Source organism: Podarcis pityusensis (genome assembly GCF_964106645.2).
Source record: "Podarcis pityusensis genome assembly, chromosome: 3".
NCBI lineage: Eukaryota > Metazoa > Chordata > Lepidosauria > Squamata > Lacertidae > Podarcis > Podarcis pityusensis.
The window spans coordinates 75,470,741-75,491,908 of record NC_138026.1 but is presented as its reverse complement, the minus strand read 5'-3'; the positions used below and the strand labels follow the sequence as shown (position 1 = coordinate 75,491,908).

The following is a 21,168-nucleotide window of genomic DNA, read 5'->3' as shown; positions in this document are numbered from 1 at the left end:
CCTATTGGTCGGTTGTGAAGGAAGTTGTCATTTAGCCTTGTAAAGAAAAACAAACAAAACAGAAACCTCACAAGTTGATAAGAACAGCTTGAGCTAATAAAAGTTCATATAACTTGCTAAATAAAATGTTAGCTAATATTGATATTGGTTGACTAGTTTGCTGCAGGTTTGCTGCAGGTGTGGACTTGGGGCTGTAGAGATGAGGATTAGTCTAAAATAGTGGCTGAGGTTAATTAATATTTTGCTGCTGCTGCTGCTGCTGCTGCTGCTGCTGCTGCTGCTACTACTACTACTTGATTTGATTTTGATTTCTTACTTTCCCATCACCATAAGATTGAAGGGCTGATTACAACAATGTAAAAATAAAAAGATTTATGGTAAATCATTTAAGACAATTTACAATCAGAAGAGCAGGATGGGTCCTAAAAATATCTTTCATGTGTCAAAGGCCATAGTAGAGAGATGTATATTCAGCCTATAATGAAAGTTGTATAATAAATGTTCCAGATGTACCTCTGTGGGAAGATAATTCTGCAACTTAAGGGCTGCCACAGAGAATGCACTCTCCTCAGACACGCCTCACCCCACATTTCTCCAGGTGGTTTTACTTATTTTACTTACATTTAGTAAACAAAACTTTTAAAAGTACCCATGTTAATTTTTTGTATCAATATACAACATGTAATTGACTAGAAATGTGTGGGGGAGATAATACATTACATAGATTTTTAATTGCAATGCATATATTCTTTTGGGCCTGCTGTCTGACCAAGGGGTTTGGTTATTGACAACATAGTTCACCTTGGGAAAAGACCTCTGAAATCTCTATGATTTTCCTCATTATACCCAGGCATGTCCATCCTTAAGGTAAAGGTAAAGGGACCCCTGACTATTAGGTCCAGTCATGACCGACTCTGGGGTTGTGGCACTCATCTCGCTTTATTGGCCAAGGGAGCCGGCGTACAGCTTCCGGGTCATGTGGCCAGCTTGACTAAGCCGCTTCTGGTGAACCAGAGCAGCGCACGGAAATGCTGTTTACCTTCCCGCTGGAGCGGTATCTATTATCTACTTGCACTTTGACGTGCTTTTGAACTGCTAGGTTGGCAGGAGCAGGGACCGAGCAACAGGGTATTGATATGCTAATAAATTTTAGCAGCCCATAGAACAGCCCAAAGGCGGCTAGCACCTTCATTAAACACCTTTAGGCACCAGGTCAAAACCTTCCTCTTTAACCAGGCCTTTGGCTGATTGACATCAGGTGCCCTTTTAAAATATGTTGTGGAAGGGAGGATTATTATCTTTGTTTTTATAATGTATTTCTGTTTTTTATATTGTGATTTTATGTTGTGAACTGCCCTGAGATCTATGGGTATAGGATGGTATACAAAATTAATTTATAATTACATTATATAGTGATTCCGCAACCTGGAAATAGTGAAGATTGTCTAATTGTATTTGCAATTGATATCCAATTATTGTTAGTAATTAAAGCACTTGAAAAAAATTCCACCTCACATCACTGCTCCCTAGAACACTTTATTGGTGGTTTGAACTTTGTAGAACAACCGCTCTTCATCCCTTGTTCTGTGAACAAGTTATGCCCCTCTGCTGATAAAATGTAGACATATAAGCACTGTTTTTTATTCCATTTCAAACTTGAGCTCCCATTCAGAAAGTAAAATCATATTTATTTGAGAAGAGAGAGAGAGAGAGAGAGAGAGAGAGAGAGAGAGAGAGAGAGAGAGAGATTGGAAATGAAACTCTAATTGAGTGACAGTGCTGAGTAATTCTTATAAAAAGAATTAGATTATTATTTGTAAAGCATCTAAAACTTTATATAAACAACATAAAACAGTACCATCTCTATCTGCAGACTTGAAATCTAAATGTACGCATGATTCAAAAGGAAATATGGAAGGGAAAACAGCCAAATTGTGCACTAATTCTTCATAAGTTACATAATGCGTAATAAATATAACATTAGAAAATGACAATGGTGCCTAAAATTAATGTTTGTTTCTCAGACCATAGATGATAAGAATATCAAAGAAGTAGTTCCTGTGATTATTTGTCAGTAATTTGCTTCATTATCAACCTCTTTTTTGTTAAAAAGGATGCAGGAATTGCCCTCCATTGCATAGCCTTGATTTGATAAAAGCCAGAAATGGAACATAAGGAATGTTGCTGTCTTAAGAATGAAGAATGTTGGCAGAGGAAGCCATAGAGGAGCTTTGGTATTGCTTGTACACTGCTAACCTGGCTTTAATCAGAAATGTTTTCTGAAGTTCAAACAGTTGGGATACGAGAATGTGGTTTAAGGGAAAATGATAGTGTTAGCCTGCCAGCTAAAAGATACATCGTTTGTTCTTGCTTAAAGCCTTATTTAATCTTGGAGACCAGCCATATGTATAGATTCAGTGTTGTATAGTGGGATAAAACTTGACAATTGTTGGCAGTGTTTAGACTATGCTCAACCACAGAGATTGCTGCTTGGGCACTCTGCTCCAGCAGTCTTCCATTAGTTTTGCATGCCCCTTGTTGACATTCCTCAGTGAGTCTATAAATGGGATCTAGCCTGAGTGTTTTAGGATTTAAGATTAACTGTATTGAAAACATAAATACAACATGGACTGCTGACTTACAGCTTTGAAGTTTGTATAAACTTTAAGCATATGCCCATCTAAACCTAGTGCTCTTTTCTATATGGTAACTGTTGATTTGAAATAGCCCATATTTGGCAGATGTTTAGTTAGTAAAAAGCTGGCCAAAAAACAACAAATAAAGGTGTGAGTTTCCCCTTCCCCCAAATGTATATAGTGGTACCTCAGGTTACATACACTTCAGGTTACAGACTCCGCCAACCCAGAAATAGTACCTCAGGTTAAGAACTTTGCTTCAGGATGAGAACAGAAATCGTGCTCTGGCGGCGCAGTGGCAGCAGGAGGCCCCATTAGCTAAAGTGGTGCTTCAGGTTAAGAACAGTTTCAGGTTAAGAATGGACCTCCGGAACGAATTAAGTACTTAACCTGAGGTACCACTGTACCTCTCTGTTTAACTGAAACAGTAGAAGAACCTCCTTCAGTGGGCATTCAGGACCTGGATTCCTATATTTGTCAAAGTGCTGAAAAAGATTCAGAGTTGTAGCCACTGTTAGCCATATTCAGAATAAATGAAGTGAAATCAATGAATGTGACTAACTTAAATCCCCTTATTTCAGTGGATATATTCTGATTTTGTTGAATACAAACCACAGTTGTGTTACAGTTTAGAAGGTATTTGTGCAGTTTAATTATGACAAAATTATGGCACTATAAAGGCTTGATGGATTTATTGTGGCACAAGCTTTTAGGGGTTCCCTAACTACAAAGAGCAGACCATGTTAGAGCATTCCTAGCTCAGCTGAAGAGCCACCTCTTTTTTGAATGAAATAGGGCTTCTGTGGACTTCCATAGACAGGTAGGGCAAAACTTCCACTCCGTTCATCAAATCCAATTTTAGAATCAATGACTTGCCATTGGATATTTTCCCTTCATCAGTGATGTTGACAGACCCTGAATAGTATAAATTGAAACAAAAAATTACAAATATAATATGGTTGGTTCTTTTTTCCTAAATAACCAGGATCCCAACAGGAGTAGCATTATGGGGGGACAAATCTACTCATGAAACTGCCAGTGTGAAAAGAAGATCGTTTTCACTATAGTAAAGAACGAGCAGCTTTATTATGCAGAGATCATAGGTAATCTCAGAGCACAGATTGGTCTACAATGCTAAGCAGATGTTAATTTTCAGGACCTTATAAACTATATGTGCATATCCTTGAGTTCACGAAGTGCTTTTGATTTAGTGGAGGCATCTGCTAAAGGAGGATGAGGGGGCACTATTTTTGCTGGTTCTTTCCCTTACACCATGGGTAGGCAAACCAAGGCCAGGGGGCTGGATCCAGCCCAATTGCCTTTTAAATCTGGCCCGCGGATGGTCGGACAATCAGCATGTTTTTACATGAGTAGAATGTGTGCTTTTATTTAAAATGCTTCTCTGGGTTGTTTGTGGGGCCTGCCTAGTGTTTTTACATGAGTAGAATGTGTGCTTTTATTTCAAATGCATCTCTGGGTTATTTGTGGGGCATAGGAATTGGTTCATCTTTTTTTTCCAAAATATAGTCCGGCCCACCACAAGGTCTGAGGGACGCTGGACCGGCCCCCTGCTGAAAAGGTTTGCTGACCCCTGCCTTACACTGTCAGTGCCCTGCCCCCACCCCCCCAACTAGAGTAGGGAGAACAGTTGGAAGTAGGTGCTGCAGGGGGAAAGGAAATCAGCAATAATTGCCTCCACTCTTCTGTTAGTTGATGTATCTGCTGGATCAAAAGCCCTTCCATGGGCACAAGGAAATCAGTTGTTTTACTTTATACATTGCCTTGCCCTTGACACTGTATTTTTCTTCCATGTCACCTTTGTGCTTCTCATGGAAAATAAAACTTATGTTTGTGAGAGGGATTGAAATGTAATTGAGGGTTAGCGAGAATCACCCCCAAAGTAATCAGAATGGGTGACATCCAGGAATGTCTCCCTTCTTGCACAAGGAAATTCTTTTTGCACAACAGGTCTTCCGTTTTCTCCTCTTTCTCCCCTCCTTTATGCACCCACAAAATCTGCCCCAGAGCACAGGGGTCATGGAGGGAAGAAGGAGCTGTGTTGTACCAACAGGTGCCTGTTCATGATCCCAAATAAGGAAGGAGTTTAACAAAGGATTTTTACTGTACTATATACCAAACTGTTTTGGCTTTTCAACTGTCTTGTTCACTCTGTCTTGTTCTTCTCTCCTAGATTATCATCCACTCCTGTGTGCTAAGGGTTTCCACTCATGCAAGGGCCTTCTTTTTCTCACCTCACCCCTGCAGCCCCCGGTGCTTTCAAAATCTGCGCCATAGGTTCAGAAAACGCTTGAACAAATTGGGCTGTTGAGGGGGGACAGCTGGGGGAGGAAGAGCAGGTCTCATTGCACAAGTGGAAGTCCAATCACAAAATGTTGGTTATCATCCGAAACGTTCTCTATGGAGGCAAACACTGAGCACATCTTCTCTCATCCAAAGACTGACTTGCGTCCAGTTGACACAGATTTTGGCAGAAAATAGAGCACTTCTTAATCAATGTTCTCATTTTAAAAAATCTTCTGTATTTGTTAGAGTAGAAGCTAATCCTTCATACCCCTTTTAATGCAGCATGGATTTTTCAAATCTTAGGCTTTTTTTGTTATACTTAAAGTCTAGTTTTTAAACCCTTCCTAGTATTTTTGAGGGAATTTAGAATATATTGAAAGTCTGAAAAAGCTCTACTATTTGAAAACACTGCTATTAATTTGATTTGTAATGACCACAAATAAGACTTCCTCTTCCTGAAGGTGTAAATCAAGGGAGAGGAGAGGAAAGTATGAGTATTTTGATTCCCACTGTTGGATAGAATCCAGAACATTGTGTTCTCTGTCTTCCAATGCCACAGTTCGTAGGAGAGCTTAATTAGTACTTGCCCTATTTTTAAAGCTGTCAAAAATATAGTCTCTGGGGCAAGAGAGGTGCTATCCTGCATGTTAACCAATAACTAGAAGCCATACGGGGGGGGGAGGGTTTCTGGAAATATTTAAAGAGGGTTTCCTATTTAAATTTCTATAGGCCCTTTCTGCATTTGTTAATGCAACATATCCCAAAGTAAGCAAAGTATAACACAGTATTATGGTGTTCACAGAAAGAGAGACCCAAATAGGGAGAAAAAGAAAAGAAAAACCAGGGCCACTTTGTCTCTCGCTGTCCCATACAGAGTGGCTTGCCGTTGATGGAGTCCAAGAGTGAAGGCTCTAGATGTCAGTTGAGCCAGGCAGGCTGATAACAAGAGTCTTGCTTTCTCTCCCACTCCCTTGCCATGGCAACAAAGTTCTTAAAATGGGCTTAATTCTGTATTTGGTGAGGGCCTTAAGCCACTTCTGCTGCAGCAGGTGTCTTCTGTGAACCAGGGGTGATACCTGCTATCAGAACTGCAAGGGTCCTGGAAGCATGAAGACAACTATTTATGCATCTAACACAGGTTTTATTAAGTCTTGAGTCCTTTTATTTTGATGTCACAATATTCTTTGAGTCAATCTTCCTTGCAAATTGGTTGATAATAATAAAAAGTCACACAATTTAAATCACAGAAACAATGGCAAGGGCTTTACAATTCATAATATTACTGAAAATAATTATCAACTTGTAATATTGAATAGAAAGTGCAATTGTTTTGCAGAAAATTCATGAAGTAAGTTTACTGTCTTAGCCTCACACAGCTGGTGAAATGTCATATTGTTTAAGCTACTACTATGCTTGTTCAGTGTCTGACAGGAAAAGGCCTTGTAGCTGTTCTCTACAGGGAAGGAAACCTGCTTATTTTGACATAAAGGGTGTGTGGTACAAAATGTGGATTTTAAAGGAAGTGGAATACTTTTGTATATAGTATTTTATTCAGTTGTGCAAATTGAAAATCCCAATTTTATAAGCAGCTGAAAGTCAAAGACCGGGGAAAGTGTGAATTATCAGATAATAGTCTGCTCTATAAATGTGTTTCTCAAATTTTAAAAGCAAACTAATTTTGACACATTAGGAGCATGTGAACAGTATAAGCCAGTTTGGGCATCATAATGGTTTATCATGACAGGAATGAGATGCCTTGCTTTCTTACCCCCTCCACTTCCCTTGCATGGTTGCATGGAGGAGACTGGAAGCTTTCACTTCCATTTTCTATTAACTGCTGTTTGATAGGTCCAGACAAGACTAGAAAGTATGATTTATCCTAACAATTCTGTGTTGAGAAATGCCAGCTACAAACCATGGTTTATGAAGCTGATTTGTTTCAGCAAACCATGGTTAAATTGGACTACAGTTTAAGGTTTGCATATATCAGGAGCCGGAGTCAGGTGTAGGTCAGCAATAAAAAACACTGGTGTCAGTGAAGTTAACTCCTTATTCAAAGAAACCAAAAACAGTGAAAGCCTAGTGATCTCAGCTACTCTTCTCAGTAGGTCTTGCCCCATGGAGGCAGCTGCGAAGACTGAAGGTCCCCACTTTTCCACAGCTGCCTAAGTCCCCTCCTCTGCAGGGTTTTTCCCAAGCGATTGAAGATTGTGTTTGTGCACACCTAATCTCTGCTCTTTTCATTTCTCTGCATGTTCTGGTTGACCAGGTGTAGGAAGCTGGTCACTGCAGGAGAGGGAGACTCCCTGGATTCTTCAGCAGCCTGTCTCACCCCTGTCTCCTGCCCCCCACCTCCAGCCTCTACATCAGGACTGCTTTCTGCCCCAGCTTCTTCCTTCTCACTAAACCCTTTTGCCTGTTCAGCTTCCGACAGATACTATAATACCTGCTTTAAATTGTGTTTAGTTACTCTATGTCATCTAGGATGTTTTAGGGTCATCAAGTATACTAATAGCCCTATCCTAGGCACATTTATTGAAAGCAGGTCCAACAGAGTTCAATGAGGCTTGTAAAAGTGTGAGCTCAGAAGTGAGTTCAGGGGTTTTTATTGCCAGGTGAACATTTATAGAATTGCAGTCTTAGCATCCATAGGATTGCTTCTTAAGTCTTCTGTAGAAATGTCAATGAATCAGCTTGATAGCAGGAAATCAAACTGAACCAGAATAAGAATAATTAAAAAAAAACAGAACTAAAAGAGGAAAGAATATTTGAAGAGTTTCCTCCCCCAAACAGGAACACCATCTGAAGAGTCTTTGGTTTTGTACAAAGTTTTTAAAATGTTTATATATATTAATTTTTTAAAATTTCAAAAGCTCACAATTACACAATAAATCAACAAATAAACACTGAAAAGATCTAAAAAAAAAAGAGGGGTTCAGAATATGGGTAAACTTACTGCATCCAGTGGAACCAGATTGAATTAGAATGAGCTCATATAATAAAACCAATATTTGGAATGATATCTGTATTTTGGATTTGTTCAGGCCCTGTGCCTGGGAAGCATTGGACAGAGATTGGACTAGGAGCCTACCTGAAGGCAAAAACCATTGTACAATATTACAAAAGATGAAGAGCCTGCCTGTTGGAGGAAGGAAAAGGGAGAGGACACCATTGTAGAGAATGCCTCTCCCTCTCAGCCAGCCTCTCTAGGTGGGTGTTAAAGGCTTCAGTTGTGCTTACTTGAATTGAAGCACTGTTTCTTCACTTTTGAGCTAAAGGTCTGTATAACATCTTGTTTGTTTATTCAGCAGTGCATCTGTGATGGCTAGGCTTGCAGCACGTTGGGGAGAGAAGGGTGTAGCAGCCTGCTGACTTACTGTTCAGGTCCTGAGAATCAGAGAGACAAGTAAGCAGGGTCTTGCAGGTTGAGGAACCACGAAGGAGCTCAGGAGCACTCAGCCCAGGCAGTAAGAAGCATGCGGGGGCAGAGAATTTCACTGCAGACAGTGTTCCACCTCTGGACTGGCGCTGGGTATTCCTGCTTACCCTGATATGAGCTAGCTTTAACTGAGAAAGAGAGATAGGGGTTGTGGTGAAGAGGGCAGTGGATTTGCAGAGCTTTCCAAACTGTGTCGCGACACGTTAGTGTGTCAGCTGCAGAGTGTAGGTGTGTTGCGCGAACACTCCCTGCACCTCTCCCGGGACTGGAAAGGGGATAGTTTAACCTCCGGCTTGCTAGTAAAACTGAATTACTGTGTCGTGAAATGATGCATGTCTAAAAAGGGTGTCACCAGCATGAAAAGTTTGAAAAGCTCTGACCTATAGATTCTGGGCTAAGGATCATTATAGGCAAGACTGAAAATAACATTTGCCAGTTTTACTGGGGCCTTTACAGAAATCTGTATTGGGATCACACTTGGAAAAACCATGCAGTTCTTCTTGCCTTATCTCCAAAAGATGCATTTTTGTAGTGTTGAGAAAGTGGATAGAGAAGTTTCTCTCATAACACTAGAACCAAGGTCATCCAATGAAGCTGGGTGGTGGGAAATTCAGTTGATAATTTAGTTGAAAAATCCTTTGGTAGTCCCAATCATGTGTCTTGCTTGTAATGATGCCGTCAATGAAACTTGAGGATTTGATAATTTTATCAGGGCCAGAGTCTATGGACTTATATCCAATAGGATGTTAAGCAAGGCTAAAATTTTATTAAGTGTCTCCTGTGGTCTGCAGGTTTACTTGGAGTAAGCCCTCTTGGTTTCACTAGGACTTCTTTCCAAGTACATGTGTATAGAATTCCTGCCTTAAAGTTAGTATCTTTAAAATAAGTTTATATTTGTGTTCTGATATTCTAAATTCACATCACATTTATATTTGCAGTGAGCAAAATACGATAGTAGTGCATCTTAACCTGCTAAAATTGCTTGGTCTCTTGTTTTTACTCCCAGATATTGATTATTAAAATAATATTATTTAAGGTATGGGTCTAGTTTTGAAAGTCAGGCAAGCTCTTCTAGTTTACATCTTGCGGTGTATTCTTCAATTACTATTGTACTAGTTTCCTTTGGATTTGAGTTTAATACATCCTGTGCTTGCTCCTATAATCACCTGTCTCTTCTAGATTTTTTTAAATAGTCTTTTTGTAGCAGCTGCTCATTCCAGCACTTCCTCTTTAGCATGTAGTGAATTCTTGTCCATCTACTTTCAAGCTGTTTCCTTGTTATTAACCTTTAACCTTTTCAGCTTGTTTTGTTATAGCTAGCAAAAAAGAGTGGAAATAAAAGTATTTCATAATTCACCCCACCTATTTTAAATCTAGTGGGATATTTAATTCTTATCACAAAGAATTGGACATTGGGGGGGGGGGAATACAGTAGAAAAGGGCTAGTGTTTTGTATGCAACAGTGTATTAACTACAGCAAAATTACTTAAATCTAACAGGGCTACAAGCATTCTACATGACTGTAAAGCAAGATATTTACTGACCCCTAGGAAATAGCTTTGTTGACTGTTCATTTGATCTTGTATTATAGTAAACATGATGGTCAACCATTTCTGAAATGGTTGCACTTATCTCCAGGTTTATCTCTACAATGACTTTTGTGTATTTGGGACATAACAGAAAACAAAAACAACAGAAGTGTGTAAAACGTGTTTTCCTTTATGGTCTCTGGATTTTCAAAGGGTGAGGTATTCCAGCACCTTCCCCCTCTAAATAAACGGGTAGTGGAATCAGCCTGCCAGTTTTAAATGAATGAGGAATGGGTTGCTAATTTATAACCACTTTCTAGAGCAGGGGTCTGCAACCTAAGGCTCATGGGCCACAAGCGGCCCACGGGGGTCGTTTAACTGGCCCCCAAGCCGCCTCCGAACTGAGCCGCCCACTCGGCGAGTCCCCGCACGCTGTGCTAAACCAGCGCAACGCAGGGACTCACTTCCGTGGTGCCGGAAATCGTGTCTGTGCAGATGCAGACACCGGAAATCACATGCTCATGGAGCCCATGGACGGATCTCCGCTGGAGTGAACCAGCCCAGGCGAGGTAAACCTTGCTGACCCATTCTAGAGCTTCCTACTTGGTGCTTCCCCTTCCCAGGGCTTTGGAATGCTAATCATTAGGCATGACATGAGGTTTAATTGCATAAAGCAGGAGTTGTGAATGTGGTTCTTGCAGGTGCATGTTCTCAGAGAGGCCTTTCCTGGCACCCTCAAAGTCCTCTCCCTGAAGTTTGGCTTGAAAGAAGCATACTATTGTAGCCAACAATCTGTTCTTATGCTAGTTTTGTTCTATTTTTATTACAGGCAATGGTGGCTTGTTATCCAGGCAATGGAACAGGATATGTGCGCCATGTTGATAATCCAAATGGAGATGGAAGATGTGTCACATGTATATATTACCTTAATAAAGACTGGGATGCCAAGGTAATTCTATTTTAGAGAGGTTTTTTTTACATGTTTGAATAACATGTCATGCCTTTTAAATCAATATCTTGTACACCTAGTAAACATATGCTTTGAAGTTGTATCCGATCCTATATCCAGGGCACCTCACCTAGTGTTTGGTCTCCCTTCGACTCCAGCTAGGATCTAAAAACATACTTTCCTAAGAAAACTGTCAAAAATCACACTAGGCATGCTGAAAATTTTAAATGCACCTCAAGTAGCTCTTTGGATCCCGCTTATTGTTTTTATGGCAGTAAACTTCTGTGTAGCTTTGATGCTAATGTTAAACGTGAAACAACTCTTCTAGTTCATGTGTAAATGTGAGGAATTGCCTTCTTTAATACTAAGGTTATGAGACGCTTTCAACTTTGTTAAGAATATATTTATTTGCTATGTTGAAAATAAATTATAGATCATATATTCACTGATCTCCCTGGTCGTCTTTGGAGAAAGACTAGAATTTATTTCCTCCTTCAGGAATTTGATAGCCATTTGTTGTGGTGCTGACTCCTCATTGTTCATATTTAACTTCAAGGAACTATGAGAATGTTGGGCAAAGTATAGAAATTGGTTAGACTAGTGGCTGGTAATTGCCCCAATTGAAACTCAGCTAAGCTAGTTGCTTGTCAGAAATCCAGGGAGAGTGCTTGTTGTACCCCAGTTCTACTTCCTGTGAAAACAGGATACTGGACTAGATGGGGTCTTTAATTTAACCCAGTGGAGGAGTTCCTACATTATTCAATATTTTTAAAGGTGCTGTTTTATATTCATTCTGTGGACCACTCATTCAGAATTTGTATGCAGTTAACAATATCAGCACAGAGATTTTGTTTCTCATAAAACAGTAATTTTTGGTTTTGCAAAAGTTCCGTTTTATTAATATTGATTATCTAAATATACACTAAAACACATTAATGTATGTTACAAAAATCTGAGACATTTTGATTGTTCGAATGATTTTTCAGTCTGTGCTAGTTCATTTTATAGAGCCAACTTATGAACATCAAAAAAGAGTTTCATTAGTGCAACTTACTTTTATTTGGATCACTGTGAGAAGGAAATCTTACTGTCTGCTTTAATTATTCTAGAAATAGTTGAGTTAAAAGGAAGCTATATGTAGGTGCTATTGGTACATTGAAATTGCTGATAGCATCTTTGATTGTGAAGCACTGTTTATGTCTTTTAAGGTAAGTGGAGGTATTCTTCGAATATTTCCTGAAGGCAAAGCCCAGTTTGCTGACATTGAACCTAAGTTTGATAGATTGCTGTTTTTCTGGTCTGACCGCCGCAACCCTCATGAAGTGCAGCCTGCATTTGCTACAAGGTAAGATGAATGAATATATACCGGCAGACTTTAGTAAGTTTAGGACAGAAATGAGAAGGAATTGGAAATCTACAAAAATTGGATTCATCTGTCCCAGGAAAGTGACTAGTATAAATGGAGCCTCAGTTATCAGAATGTATGACTTATGCTTGACAAATTTTGAGAGTTTTAACTTGCATTGATTAGTGGCATGCTACGTTACCATTAGTTATGGATCAACAAAAGCTCAGGTTTGTCATGATTTATAGAAGGTTAGTTAAATGGAAAAAAAGTCATTGTCTTATCAATGGTGTCATGCATTGTTATAAGTTGTCGGGTTTTTTCTCCCCGATATTTTTTGGACCGCAGTACATTTAGGCTGAAGGCCTATATATGGGGAGTAGACATGTCAGTTTGTTTCTCAGGTTAAAAAAAAATATGAATTTACATGTCATATAAAGCAGATGAAGGCATAGGAGTTGATCACTGAGGCCAGTCATGAATTGTTAACAGGTGTGTGAGAGCTATTATTTGGGAAGACTAAAAAAGGGGATAAAAATAGCTGTGTTTATAAGAGTCAATTTAATGTAGTAGTTAGAAAGTTGGGAAACCAGGCTTCAAATCTTTACTTGGCCTTGAAGCTCATTTGGTGACCTTGAGCCAGCCTGATCCACGTATGCCACCTTGAGCTGCTTAGAGTAAAGGTGGTGTTTGTGTATTAATAAATATGGAGATTAGGCTTTTAAACAAGTGCATGTACATCTGAGTATCAGTAGAATAAATAATTTTGTAAATGTCTCTTGAAATAAGGCTTTGCGTACATACACTGCAAAATTTATCACTGCATTAGATTAGATGTTTGTTTCCTGAGTGAATGGAGTTCAGTTTTTTGGTACTGTACAAATGTTAAATTTATAAACCTTGTAATTAACATTCTGTTGAAGTGAAATGGGGCAGTTCTTGGAGGTGTAGAGATGCAACTTAGTTTGATGTGTCTCCAAGGGAAAGAGCAGGTAGATAAAGCGAAACCTCCAAGTTTCTTAGACTGTCCTTTCTGACCTAATCTGTCCGGAGCTTCTCTCAAGTGCTAGACCTATGCTCTTAGGGTTGCAGACTTCATTTCTTACTTCCTACTTCTTCATATGTTGTGAAAATTGAAGGAGAGTTTGCTGGTATAAAATATATTAGAAGTATATATTCTTGTTGGTTTGTTTTTTAAGCAACAGCTTTGAGTTACAGTCTGATTCTAGGCATGCTTACTTGGAAGTCCCATTGAGTTCAGTAAAATTTAGTACTTGCTGGCAAGCAAGTTTGTATAGGATTGCAACCTTAAAGTTATAAAACAAGGAAGCTATCTAAAATCAAGGAACGTTGCTGGGGATCACAAGCATCGGAATGCTATTGCACTCATGTCCTGCTTTTGGGCCTTTCATAGGCATCTGGTTGGCCAGTGTGAACTCTGGCCCAGATGAACCTTTGCTCTGATCCTGCAGGGGCCCGGTTGTTTTCTTAAGAATCAATTTGCTTTTCATTGGAAGGAGACATCTGTTTAGTTGGGTAAAGTCTGAAGGACCATTTTTTTCCAATAAAGCTGAAGATGATTAGAGTTGGATGTTTCCTACTTGTCAGTGCCACCAATTTATTATTAGTGCTATTATTTACCTGCCCTTCTCCCTAAGGTCCCAGGGCAGGTTACAACACTTAAAAACACAATTCAAAGCAGTTTAAAGCAACTTAACAATCACAGAAATAAGGTGGGTCCTAAAAATACTAATCTGGTGTCAAAGGCCAGGGTAAAGAGGTGTGTCTTCAGCATTCACCACAAACTGTATAATTAATATGCCAGATGCACCTCTGTGGGAAAGGAGTTCCACCACTTAAGGGCTTCCACAGAGAATGCCCTCTGCTGGGCCAGAGCTTCTGAGGGTGGTGGAACAACCAATAGGGCTCCCTCTGCTAAGCTTAACACCCAATCTACAATGCAATGAGGCTTGCTTGCTTGGTAAAGATCCTTTCTCCTGTGGTTAATATGAATTGCCTGAGCCAGTAGTCTGCCAAGAATTGAGTTGTTTCGGAAATTAGAATTTTCAGCTCAAAGTAGTAAGTTACAGATTGTATTAAGTTCTGCAAATTATGACGTTACAAATACACAGAATAAGTTGACAGTATACACTGCTGTTTAGGTGGCTCAGGTATATGGTTCTGTCATGTAATTGGAGGGATCTAAGAGGGTGTTAAAATGTGTTGTTTTTTAATATAGTGTGTTACTATTTCATTCTTTTTATCTTTTAAAGGTACGCAATAACAGTGTGGTATTTTGATGCAGATGAAAGAGCCCGTGCTAAAGTAAAATACTTAACAGGTAATTGATTTCCCTGTTTTTTATGTTTGTGTTCTCTCTAAAATCAGCTGTATTTTAGTGTGCGTAGCTGTAAAAGTAACTGACAACAGCAGCTTCTGAGTACAGTTGTACCTCGTTTTGTGGCTGGGATCTGTTCCGGAGCCCCGGCCACTAGCCGAAAAGGACGCAGGGCAAAGTGCCGTGTCTGTGCATGCACGCAGAGTGGTTTGCACTTCTGCGCATGCGCGAAGCACAATTTAGCACTTCTACGCATGCGCGAGCGGCAAACCCGGAAGTAACCCAATCCAGTACTTCCGGGTTTGCTGGAATGGACGCTAGACAAGGCAGACGTTCGCGAAGGCATTACTGTACAGTGATATTATAGCTGTAATTAATAATGAACTTCAGTAAGACCTATACAGTGGTACCTAGGGTTAAGAACTTAATTTGTTCTGGAGGTCTGTTCTTAACCTCAAACTGTTCTTAACCTGAGGTACCACTTTAGCTAATGGGGCCTCCTGCTGCCACCACACAATTTCTGTTCTCATCCTGAAGCAAAGTTCTTAACCCGAGGTACTATTTCTGGGTTAGTGGAGTCTGTAACCTGAAGCATCTGTAACCTGAAGTGTCTGTAACCTGAGGTACCACTATCTCGAGTATCTTGAAATGGAAAGAGCCTTAATTTCATCTTATTTCTTGCCCCACCCATAGTGGCTCAGAGCTAGCAACGAGTTTAAAAGGCCACACAGGGGAAAAATACCCAACCGAAATATTATGCACACTGAAGAAACTATTTCAGTCCTGCTTAATCATAAGGTTAAGTCACCCCAACCAAGAAAGCTTCTAGAAAATTATTAAAACATTTGATGCATTAGGGGAATGGATTTCCATGAATGTGCAGCAAACACTATTACTGTCTTTAAACATTCCCTTATTATTTGAATTGGATGCACAAATGATACAGTCTGAGGTTGTGTTTAAGATTGTGTTGAATTAAAATCTAGAACAAATGAAATAAAGAACAGATCTGTTGGATTTTTGTCATGTAAAAATGTGGAGAAAGGAAAGGTGTATATATTTGAGAAGCTTAATAGAGTGTTGCATTCTCCTAAATCAATTTGAAGGATGCGGGTGACGCTGAGGTCTAAACAACTGAGCCTAGGGCTTGCTGATCTGAAGGTTGGCGGTTCAAATCCCCGCGACGGGGTGAGCTCCCATTGCTCAGTCCCAGCTCCTGCCAACCTAGCAGTTCAAAAGCACATCAAAGTGCAAGTACAGTGGTACCCCGCAAGACGAACGCCTCGCGAGACGAAAAACTCGCAAAACGAAAGGTTTTTTCGTTTTGGAGCTGCCTCGCAAGACGAATTTCCCTATGGGCTTGCTTCGCAAAACGAAGCTTGCCCCGGGGACAGCGGGTCTTCTCTTTTGAAGCAAGGGGCGGCGGGGAGAAGCGATCTTCTCCCCGCAGCCCCAGGTCCGGGGACAGCGGGAAGCGCTTCCCGCTGCCCCCGGACCTCTTTTGAAGCAAGGGGCTGCGGGGAGATCGCTTCTCCCCACCGCCCCTTGCTTCAAAAGAGGTCCGGGGACAGCGGGAAGCGCTTCGCGCTGCCCCCTACCTCTTTTGAAGCAAGGGGCTGTGGGGAGAAGCGATCTCCCTGCAGCCCCTTGCTTCAAAAGAGGTCCGGGGACAGCGGGAAGCGCTTCGCGCTGCCCCCGGACCTCTTTTGAAGAAAGGGTTTGCGGGGAGAAGCGATCTCCCCGCAGCCCCTTGCTTCAAAAGAGGTCCGGGGGCAGTCCCCGGACCTCTTTTGAAGCAAGGGGCGGTGGGGAGATCGCGATCTCCCCGCAGCCCCTTGCTTCAAAAGAGGTCCGGGGCAGCGGGAAGCGCAGCGCTTCTTCCCCGCTGCCCCCGGACCTCTTTTGAAGCAAGGGGCTGCGGGGAGATCGCTTCTCCCGGTCCTCCGCTGTCCCGGGGCGATTTTAAAATGCCGCCCGCCAGCATTTTAAGATCGCCCGGACAGCGGAGAAGTCCTCCGCTGTCCCGGGGTTTTTTAAAATGCTGGGGGTGGGAAGAAAAGCCCTTGTCGTCCCCCCCCCAGCCTTCAGAAGAGGTCCGGGGACAGACTGTCCCCGGACCTGGTCTGAAGGCGGTTTCCCTAGGAACGCATTAATTGATTTTCAATGCATTCCTATGGGAAACCGTGCATCGCAAGACGAAAAACTCGCAAGACGAAGAGACTTGCGGAACGAATTAATTTCGTCTTGCGAGGCACCACTGTAGATAAATAGGTAAGTAGATAAACAGGAAGCTAAATGGCGTTTCCATGCACTGCTCTGGTTTTGCCAGAAGCTGCTTAGTCATGCTGGCCACATGACCCAGAAAAACTGTCTGCGGACAAACGTTGGCTCCCTCGGCCAGTAAAGCGAGATGAGCGCCGCAACCCCAGAGTTATTCGCAACTGGACTTTACTGTCAGGGGTCCTTTACCTTTACCTTCAGATCAATTTGACTGGCACCAGAAAGGTTGAGCGTCCATTGGGGCAGATTTTGCCATACTTCCAGGAGCCTTGTAGTTTTGCTTTGGGTATACTGTTGTGCTCCAGAGAGGTGCTTCTCTGAACTGAGGTGGGGAGGGGGGGTGTGCTCCAGTAGTGCAGGTATGCATGAAATTGAGAGCTGTATGTATGATTTGTGAGAGTGAGGGAGAGATATATGGGGGTGATTGATCTATATGTTGCTTGTGTGCATGTGTGAGAGAAGAAAATCTATACATGAGGTCTGTGGGCTGAGGGAGAGGTGCACTTGGCCAGAGAGGGAGAGATCTCTGTGTGGTATGTGTTTGTCTGTGTGCGAGAGGCAGGAAGGTATGTATGCGTGAGTGAGAGATGCACACATGTGTAGTTGTGTATACGTGGAGTGTGTGAGTTAGGGAGATGGTGTGGCCTGTGTGTGTGTGTGTGCGCGCGCGCATGCGCAAGAGAGTGTGATTGGCCACCTTACATATCTAACCTGTAATGGTATAGTATTTCTGTGTTTTTTTAATAACTCCCCCTTTGTCTTACAGGTGAAAAAGGTGTGGAGACTGAACTTAACAAGCCTCCTGATTCAAATGGGAAAGACCTTCTATAAAGCCTTTGATCTAGTAATTCCCTGTGCTACGTCCTGGTCCATCTCCCCCTCCCCACAACAGTCCTAGGCGCTGTCTATTAACTTTTGAATGTGAATAATGAGATAAAGGAAAATCAACGCCAAATCAACATTTGGAATAAACAAATGAATTATGGGTTTCAGTGTTTCATCAAATGGATTTCTAATAGCTTATGCATTGTACTACATGATTGTGACTCTAGTCCTGTTAACTGCTTATGTGATGATAAGCATTGAGAAAAAAACAGCTTACACATGAAGTGCCCTACATAGAAGTTTTCCATCCTTCATATTTTGCCATTCAATCATCCAGTTCAATGCTATTTATCATCCCCCCTTTTTAAAAAAAATGTGGTAAAAGTTTTGAATTTTAAATAATTTTTGTATAACCAGGTACAGCTGATCAACATCGAGCAAAGCAAACATTTTTCTCCAAAATGGCATCTAACTATTTTTGTAAATTTGCTGTTCACACTGTTCTCCTACCATGTAAAACCTAATTTAAATAAGAATTGCCAGTAACTGATGATCACTCTGTCTTTACACTTATGTCTGAAAAGGAGCACTTTAATTCCCATTTAAGAACCCAATTGTTTTATTTTCATATCTTACACTAATTTGATTTTTTTTTAAAGATTGCTGCTGTATTGTGTTTGTGTTCTCTGAAACTTTTTTTTAAAAAAAACTGAAACAGATGCCTATCTTGCTGTCAATTACTTCCTTAAATTTGTGGTTTTATATGTTGTATCCAGAGAGCAAGCTTTCTGTATCTGTGTCATTTGGGTTTTCTAAGTGACTGGCTAGCACTAAGTGGACTTGACGTTATCCGTACTGTCTTTTTCATGTTGAGAACTGTGGCTGCAGTTCCGCTGGGAACTTCATCTATGAGAGCCATTCAATGTGAATGAAAGTCATTCAAGAACACAGCAGTCCACATGTGCAGCTCCTGCTTTTTCCAGTGGGGCTTGTGCAGATGAAGTGCCAGGTGGACTCTGCCCATAAGTATCAAATCCCTAGAACATAAGGGCTTTCCTAGGCTTTTAGGTGCACCAACATCCTTTCTACTACTTTAATGGGAGATCTCAATCTTGACTTGTTTTCAAAAGCTTACTTTCTGCTACGTTTTTTTGTAAGGTCATGAAACTTCAGAGATTTCCCCCCAAAGCAGTAGTATCCTCATTTGCAGTTGGGTCCCTTGATCCCCTTATATACTATCAAGGGGTATATTTAATGCATTAAGACTGAAGTGCATCACTGCAGGCTTAATATGTAAATATTTTCCTACTGCTGAGAATTTTTCTCCCCAAAATAACATTGGCCTCTGATCAATACGAAAATGTTTTTGACAAGGAAAAACTAAATTACTTTTAAGTGAGGAAGCAATAGAGAATAAAATTAATTCAACCAGATATTTTGAAATGTTTTATTCTGAAGGGATTGGTTTGTGCTCAAAAGTAACCCCCTGGAGGGAAGCTTCTGAGTTCTAGCAGCCTTACAAACACGAGCCTCCCCATTTAAAGGCTCCGTATTTTATCCCTTGATTCCCTCACTTAACCAAAACAATGTGAGTGTACAGAAATATTTCTGTATGTACAACTTCGCCTATTTCAGCATCTGTATAGTTTGTACTTGTATTAGAGACCTTTTCTATGGAAAGCTCAGTAATTTTTATTAAAAAAAAAAGCTTACTATTCATGTAAAACATGAAAAAAAGGATTACGTTTAGTGACAACTGACAAAAGGTGGGAAATTCAGTATTGTGATAGCATACTAAGGGAACATCTGGCAAAAGTCTTTGGGGTTTTTTTTGTTTCCCCCACCCCCTTTAAAACGATTAGCTGTCAAAACTTTTAACAGTTTGGTTTTTCTCTTAATCCTGGTAAATCCGAAGAAAACATGTCTACTGTAAGTGCCTCTGCAAGCCTGACCAAGGAGTGCAAATTTTCTCTACTGTCTGGTCTGCAGTGCAATGCACTGTTTTAGGCCTAAGAAACACCATTTCTAACTTTTAACTGCTTTTGTATTATGTTAAATGTGTTAGACATGGACAACATAATAAGCCTTTACATTTTTTGTTTGTTTGTCCCTCTATTCAAAGTATCAACATCTTACATTTGTGCTTGTTGGGAAGATTTAAAATGTGCTTAAATCTCTCAGTTGGTTATTTTACAAAAGGTCACCAATCTGGGTCTTCTAATGTCCATTTAGAAGCTGTTCATGTCAGTTAAATCTTCAGCCTTGGGCGTTACCAAGCAGGAACCTGTTTCAGACTATTTTTAAACTGTCTTATGGCCTGTATATGTGTTTAGTCCTGGTTAAAGATAAAGCTTCATAATGCTATTTTTATTTCATGACATTAGCCAGCTGTAAAACACAAGACTTATCTAGCAGGCAAAGAAATTCAGAATTAATTTGCAGATTTCTTATAAAGTCATGTAACTTTTGAAAAGCAGTGTTCATTACTGAAAGAGCTCTCAAGTTGCTTGTAAAGCTAATCTAATTAAAAGATGTATAAAGGTTCTTGAAACAATGTGGTGGTTATTTGTAATTATGTAATATTTTTAAAGCCTCCTACACAGCAACTAATTAGTAAACTGATAATGGGGTGTGTCTGTCTGTTTTTAGCAGTCAGTGACATTGCAGCTGCAGTCAAGGGTCTCCTGTTAGTTTCATTTATAAACCCTGTTTTTAATTATCTAGCTGTGATTGTTTTTAAAGGAGAAGGTGGGGGGGACGGACGACACAAGACTGTCAATTGTAGCCTGGTACTAACATGGCATTACCAATACAAACATTTTATTTTCTGGTCACATGGAAAGGCTACCTAGGTGTTTTTCCTTCTGAAAATAACCATCTTGAATTTTAGGTGTTTAGGTAAGCATTTAGAGCATGTCCATAGATTGAGTTTAGCGTGTCAGACGCATTGTTTCAAGACTTCAATCACTGTGGTACCACGTTGCAGGAAACTTCTCCCTGTGCTAATGAGTTTTTGTCACACAGTGTAAACTGCACGTTGCGTGGTTGCCTTCTCATGATTAGAAGCAAAGGAAAACATTTACTTGTCAGAAGATATTATGAGGACCTGCTTTTAACAGCTACCTGCTGTGCCTTGTCACTGCTGTTTTCTGTGGGGTGATATGAACCACCCTTAAGTAAAACCTGGTTCTCTGACACTTCTGCAATTTTTCAAAAAAAAATGTTTTTGTCCTTTACTGTATTTGGACACTCTTCATAACAATTTTTCTTGATGTTTATCTATTTGCTAAAGCATCTCCCACTCATGTTGTTATTTTTTATCATTTGGTAATCTCTATTGATAATAAAACATCAGTAAGACATTATAAAAAAGTCGCAAATTACCGTATTTTTTGCTCTATAAGACTCACTTTTTCCCTCCTAAAAAGTAAGGGGAAATGTGTGTGCATCTTATGGAGCGAATGCAGGCTGCACAGCTATCCCAGAAGCCAGAACAGCAAGAGAGATTGCTGCTTTCACTGCG

At 40.5% G+C, this 21,168-nt stretch overlaps 1 protein-coding gene and 1 long non-coding RNA gene across 2 annotated transcripts in view; both read left to right on the top strand.

Moving 5' to 3' along the window:
• Positions 1-20,199, top strand: part of EGLN1 (egl-9 family hypoxia inducible factor 1) — a 29,369-nt gene extending 9,170 nt beyond the window's left edge. The window contains exons 2-5 of the mRNA XM_080997762.1: positions 10,738-10,857; positions 12,066-12,202; positions 14,476-14,543; positions 17,587-20,199. Coding sequence (XP_080853888.1) covers positions 10,738-10,857; positions 12,066-12,202; positions 14,476-14,543; positions 17,587-17,651 — 390 coding nt within the window. The 3' untranslated portion in view covers positions 17,652-20,199. The remainder of the gene's footprint in view (positions 1-10,737; positions 10,858-12,065; positions 12,203-14,475; positions 14,544-17,586) is intronic.
• LOC308472738 lies at positions 1,739-7,673 on the top strand. Its single transcript, XR_013983692.1, has 2 exons — positions 1,739-5,825; positions 5,876-7,673. It is a non-coding gene; the product is annotated as an uncharacterized lncRNA (long non-coding RNA).
• Positions 20,200-21,168: the final 969 nt, after the last annotated feature.